The sequence below is a fragment of the Lipotes vexillifer genome, unplaced genomic scaffold (assembly GCF_000442215.2).
Source record: "Lipotes vexillifer unplaced genomic scaffold, Lipotes_vexillifer_v1.1 scaffold722, whole genome shotgun sequence".
In the NCBI taxonomy this organism is placed as follows: domain Eukaryota; kingdom Metazoa; phylum Chordata; class Mammalia; order Artiodactyla; family Lipotidae; genus Lipotes; species Lipotes vexillifer.
Genome location: NW_006795213.1, coordinates 773,502 through 779,055, shown reverse-complemented (window position 1 = coordinate 779,055; position 5,554 = coordinate 773,502). Strand labels below are relative to the sequence as shown.

The 5,554-nt window shown below is 35.3% G+C and overlaps 1 protein-coding gene across 1 annotated transcript in view; it reads left to right on the top strand.

Moving 5' to 3' along the window:
* The window catches only part of WDR76 (WD repeat domain 76), a 74,167-nt gene that overhangs the window by 38,335 nt on the left and 30,278 nt on the right, over positions 1–5,554 (top strand). The window contains 3 exon segments of the mRNA XM_007467559.1: positions 3,472–3,573; positions 3,677–3,720; positions 4,587–4,740. Coding sequence (XP_007467621.1) covers positions 3,472–3,573; positions 3,677–3,720; positions 4,587–4,740 — 300 coding nt within the window.

Below are 5,554 nucleotides of genomic sequence, written 5' to 3'. Positions count from 1 at the left end.
GTAGGGAAACTATTAACTATATAATATATTATTTGTGGAAAACTGACTCTCCTTATTGTGTAGGACAGAATTTTGGGTGGGCCTTCATGATATCTGTCCCCTATTATTCACTCCCTTATGTAATTCTCTTCCACTTGAGTGTGGGTGGGAATTGTAACTTGCTTCTAACCAAAGAATTTAACAAAGGTGATGGGATGTCATCTCTGTCTTACATAAAACTGTAGCTTCTGTCTTATTAGCAGATCTTCTCCCTTGCTGGCATTGATGAAGCAAGCTTCAGTGATATTCATTGCCATATGTAGAGGCCCATATGTCAAGAAAATGAGGGCAGCCTCTGACTAACAGCCAACAAGGAATCGAGGCCCTCAAAACAACAAGCCACAAGGATATGAATCCTGTTAATAACCATGTGAGTTTGAAAGCAAATCTTTTCCCAGTTGAGCCTTGAGTTGAGACCACAGTCTTGACTGTAGCATTGTGAAGGACCCTGAATCAGAGGAACAAACTAGGCTGTGCCAGTGTCCTGACTCAGAGAAACTGTGAGATAATAAATATGTATTGTTTTAAGTAGTTAAATTTCTGATAATTTGTCAATTAGCAATATATTAGTAATGACTCATACAACTATGACCAAAAAAAAGAAAAAAATGTTTCCTACCTCACAAAATAAGCAGAAATAAATTTCCATACATTTAAAACCCAATCATGAAAAATAAAACAAAAGTTCTTAACCACTAGAATAAAATAGCAAACCTATGACCTCAGGGTAGGAAAAGATTAATTTAAACACAGAAAGCACAACTCATAAAGTGCTGATAAATTTTGAATGGCAAAATGTATCATAAATAAATATGAAGCACAGTGTTGGAGAATATATTTGAAACATATAACAGAACTCCAACATATCAATAAAAAAATCTTCAAACAAGAAAATGACCAAATACATGACCAAGCAATTCATAGAAGAGGAAATCAGAATGACCAAGAAATATAAGAATGTATACTCAAAATCACTAAAAATTAAGTAAATACAAATTAAAACCGAATTATATACTCACACTCATCAGATGGCAGAATAATTAAAAATTAAACAATAGTTAGCACCAATGATAATATAGTGAACTAGGAACTTTCACTCACTTCTTGATGGAAGTGTAATTAACACAATCCTTTTGATATGCAATTGGGAAATATCTAGTGAAATTAAAATTGCATATAATTAACATCTGAGTGTTTTCATTTCTGGTCATATATAGTAGAGAATCTCATACATCCATAAAAGGAGACATATATAAAGATAGCGATTTTACTCTTTTTTCAAAGAATGAAAAAACATACAAACTGCTAGAAACTCAGTTGAACCAGGAAAGAGAGCCTGGTTGTGAGAAGTCAGGAGTAGCCAATTAAAGAAACAAGCCAAAATAAAAGAGTTTAGCCTTTAATCACTTACTGTGATGGTATATAAACCAGAAAAAGTGCTGACTATCTTGTTCCATTTTCTCCCAAGGAACACATGCTCACCCAGGATTAGGTAGATCAGTGGGGTCAGGCAATCTCATTGTTGAGAGAGCCCTGAACAAAAGGCTCCATAAACCCAGTTTCATAAGCCCAGGGCCAGAAGGGAGAAAAAGGGTTAGGGATGGAAAAGTACTAGGCAGTGAGTCAGAGTGGGAAAAAAGTATCTTCCACTTTCTCCCCTCCTTCCCAATAAGGAGTCCTTGGCAGAGGCACCTGAATGCTTCAGGTAAAGAGACCTAGGAATGAAGGCATGAGGCTAGTAGTGCAAACACGTGAAGAGCATGACCAGCCAGAAGAGCCTGAGTCCTAGACTGTAACTCCCCTTGGAGACTGCGATGAACTGGCTGGGCCTCAAGTCTGGTGTGAGGAGGGCAGATTTCCCCCTTGAAGCTTGCCAAGTAAAGCCTTTGCAATAGCCTATACTTGGGCATGAAAAAACAAATCACAGATTGGTTTTTAACCAAAACCTTATCTCCTCAAACACATAAAGCAGTAGGAATATGGGTAACTTAAAAACAAAACAAAAGCTAAACTAATATATTCAATAAAATGAAATTCTCTACAACAATTAAAATTGAACTATAACTGCATGTATAAAAACAGATTTCTAGGACATAATTTTTGAGAGTAAAAACAAATTGTACAAATATGGACAGTATGATGTCATATGTGTAAATTCAAAATTATAAAACACACATATTTAATGAATATTGGGAGGGAGACAAAAAGGGAAGAGATATGGGAACATATGTATATGTATAACTGATTCACTCTGTTATAAAGCAGAAACTAACACACCATTGTAAAGCAATTATACCCCAATAAAGATGTTAAAAAAAAATAAATAAATTGCACCTACTGTTTTTAATACTTTGTATCTAAGTGCTTAATTATAAATTGGAAGATTAGCCTGGTGCTTTGAGAGCTAATTGCAAATTAAGTTACTAGGGGAAGAGTAGCTTTCAAATTTTTTTGAATCCTCCATCCAATCATGATAAGAAATACATTTACATTGAACCCAATCCACACACACACACACACACACACACACACACAACGGAAACAAAACTTTTGTGAAATGATACTTATCCTTACTACATGTGATACGCTTTTGTATTTCCTAGTCTGTTCTTTTCTCAGTCACTAAAACACACTGTTGGTTGTAATGTATTAAAATGATTTCACCACCTATGGGTTACAACCTGTGATTTAAAAAACACTGACATACAGAAAGAGAAAGACAAATATCATATGATATCACTTAATATGTGGAATCTAAAATATGGCACAAATGAACCTATCTACAAAACAGAAACTCACAGAAATAGAGAACAGACTTGTGGTTGCCGGGGGGCGGGGGGCGGGCAGTGGGGGAGGGAAGGACTGGGAGTTTGGGATTAGCAGATGTAAACTATTATATATAGGATGGGTAAACAAGGTCCTACTGTATAGCACAGGGAACTGTATTCAGTATCCTGTGATAAACCATAATGGAAAAGAATATGAAAAAAGAATGTCTGTGTATAACTGAGTCAGTTTGCTGTATAGCAGAGATGGGCACAACGTTGTAAATCAACTATGATTCAATTAAAAAAATAAAAAATAAAAAACACATAGAGTAATAACTTTGAGGTATGAAATTGAACTGATCTGAATCAATTCCCAGCAACTTCAGGTACTGGCAGTGTAACTTTGGACAAATTAACTTCTCTAAGTTTCATTCCACTGTCTTTATAATGTGATAGCTCATTCACTGGATTAAGGGGATTAAATGAGATACTACATGTTATTACTTTACAGGATACTTGGCATTCATTCATTGAACAACTGTTTTTGAATGCTAACTATGTGTCACCACTGTTGTTGGTATTGAAAGTAAAGTAGTAAGAAATCTTAAGCTTACATTCTAGGGCAGAGCGACAACCAACTTTTTTTTCTTATTTTTTATAACAGCCTTTGTTACCTCCTGGGCCTTTAGAAATGACTTCTGAAAATCGAGATGATAACAGTGAACTATTTAAAGGATTTCTGCAGACTTGGGCAGAAGTGAGCAAGGTATCATCACTTGGGAGGGTAAGCCCAAGCTTTTAGAATCATCTGTTAAGCAAATTTTAGTACATATATTAACTTAGTGCTTTGGTTTCTCCCATTGTTTCAGACAAGAAGTAAAAACACTGAGAAGGAGTTATCTAGCATTAAAAGGTGAGTTAAAATTCCTTGCCTTTGTTTTACATTTTCTGGGATCTTTATAACTTAAAGACTGTACCATTACAGGAAATTTGAAAGAGGTGAGAAAAATTATCCATCATATTTCTACCCTAACAACTGTTGTTTTTGTATATTTCCTTTCGTGTATCACCATATGCAGTACCACTAGGGTATAAGCTTCATGAATGCATGGATTTTGTCTCAATAACCAGAAAAGTGCATTTCACATAGTATATATTCATTCAGTGTTTAATAAATGAGTGAAATCACATACATTTTTACTTTTTTATGTTATAATATATGTACAGTTTTGCATTATGCTTTTCTATTAATATTGTGGTTGCATGTTACTAGAGTCTAAATTTATTGAATAATTGCATAATATTTGATTTAGCAGGTAGAATTTACTTAACCTCCTCTTACTCCCTTGGTATTTGAAATTGTTTTCTATTTAGTTTTGACTGTATGTGTGTTTGTTGAAGTTTATATTGTGATAGTGGATTATTTCCTTAGGATAGATTCCAGAAGTGAGATTAATATGTCAAATATTATGGACATTTTCATGGCTTTTAGGAAATGCCAGATTGTTTTCCAAAATCTTTTAAAAAAATTTCTGAAAATCTTAAATGAATTTACTCTGCTGTTAACAATATATATGAATGTATGTTTAACTGTAGCCTCTTAGCTTTTATAAGTGAAAAATAGTACCCCATTGTTTAATTTGATTTCCTTGGTTGCCAGGAAGTTGAATATTTTCCCACATTTACTAATTGTGATTTTACTTTTTCGAATCATCTTTTACTTGTTTTGACTACTGAGTTTGGTTTTACTTCTAAAATTTAACTTTTTAATCTTCTCAGCTACAAAGCCAATTTAAATGGCATGATCATTAGTGAAGATACTGTTTATAAAGTTACCAAAGGCCCAATATTCTCAATGGCTCTCCACCCATCAGAAATTAGAACTTTGGTGGCAGCTGGGGCCAGATCTGGACAAGTTGGGCTTTGGGATTTGGTAAGTTATTATTAATTGTTTTGAAGATATTAACATTTGAAGCAAATAGTCTGCGAAAGAATAGCCTAGAGCCATGTGTTTCTAGATGTTACTTGAGATTTATAGTTTTGTGCTTTGTGATTCCAAATTTTAGAAACCTAGAGGAATTTAAATTTGCTTTGTAGAACTTTAACATTTTTAGCTTGAATATCTTTAGTCATCTGGGCATAAATTCCTGCCAGGAAAGTTTATTACAACTTTAAATGTGTATATGAAAAGATCATACAGAGTTCTTAGGTTTCTAATTATGTTTAAAATACAGTTTCCAAGCTGGATCAAAATATCTTCCCAAGGATCTTCTTAGGATGATCCTAGTAATTTTTTTTTTAATTAATTTATTTTTTGTCTATTTATTTTTGGCTGCATTGGGTCTTCATTGCTGCGTGTGGGCTTTCTCTAGTTGCAGGGAGTGGGGGCTACTCTTCATTGCGGTGCACGGGCTTCTCATGGTGGTGGCTTCTCTTGTTGCAGAGCATGGGCTCTAGGCACGCAGGCTCAGTAGTTGTGGCACATGGGCTCAGTAGTTGTGGCTCGCGGGCTCTAGAGCACAGGCTCAGTAGTTGTGGCACATGGGCTCAGTAGTTGTGGCTCGCGGGCTCTAGAGCACAGGCTCAGTAGTTGTGGCATATGGGCTTAGCTGCTCTGCGGCATGTGGGATCTTCCTGGACCAGGGCTCGAACCCGTGTTCCCTACATTGGCAGGTGGATTCTTAACCACTGCACCACCAGGGAAGCCCCCTAGTCATTTTTTTTTTTTTTTTTTCCTTGCGTTATGC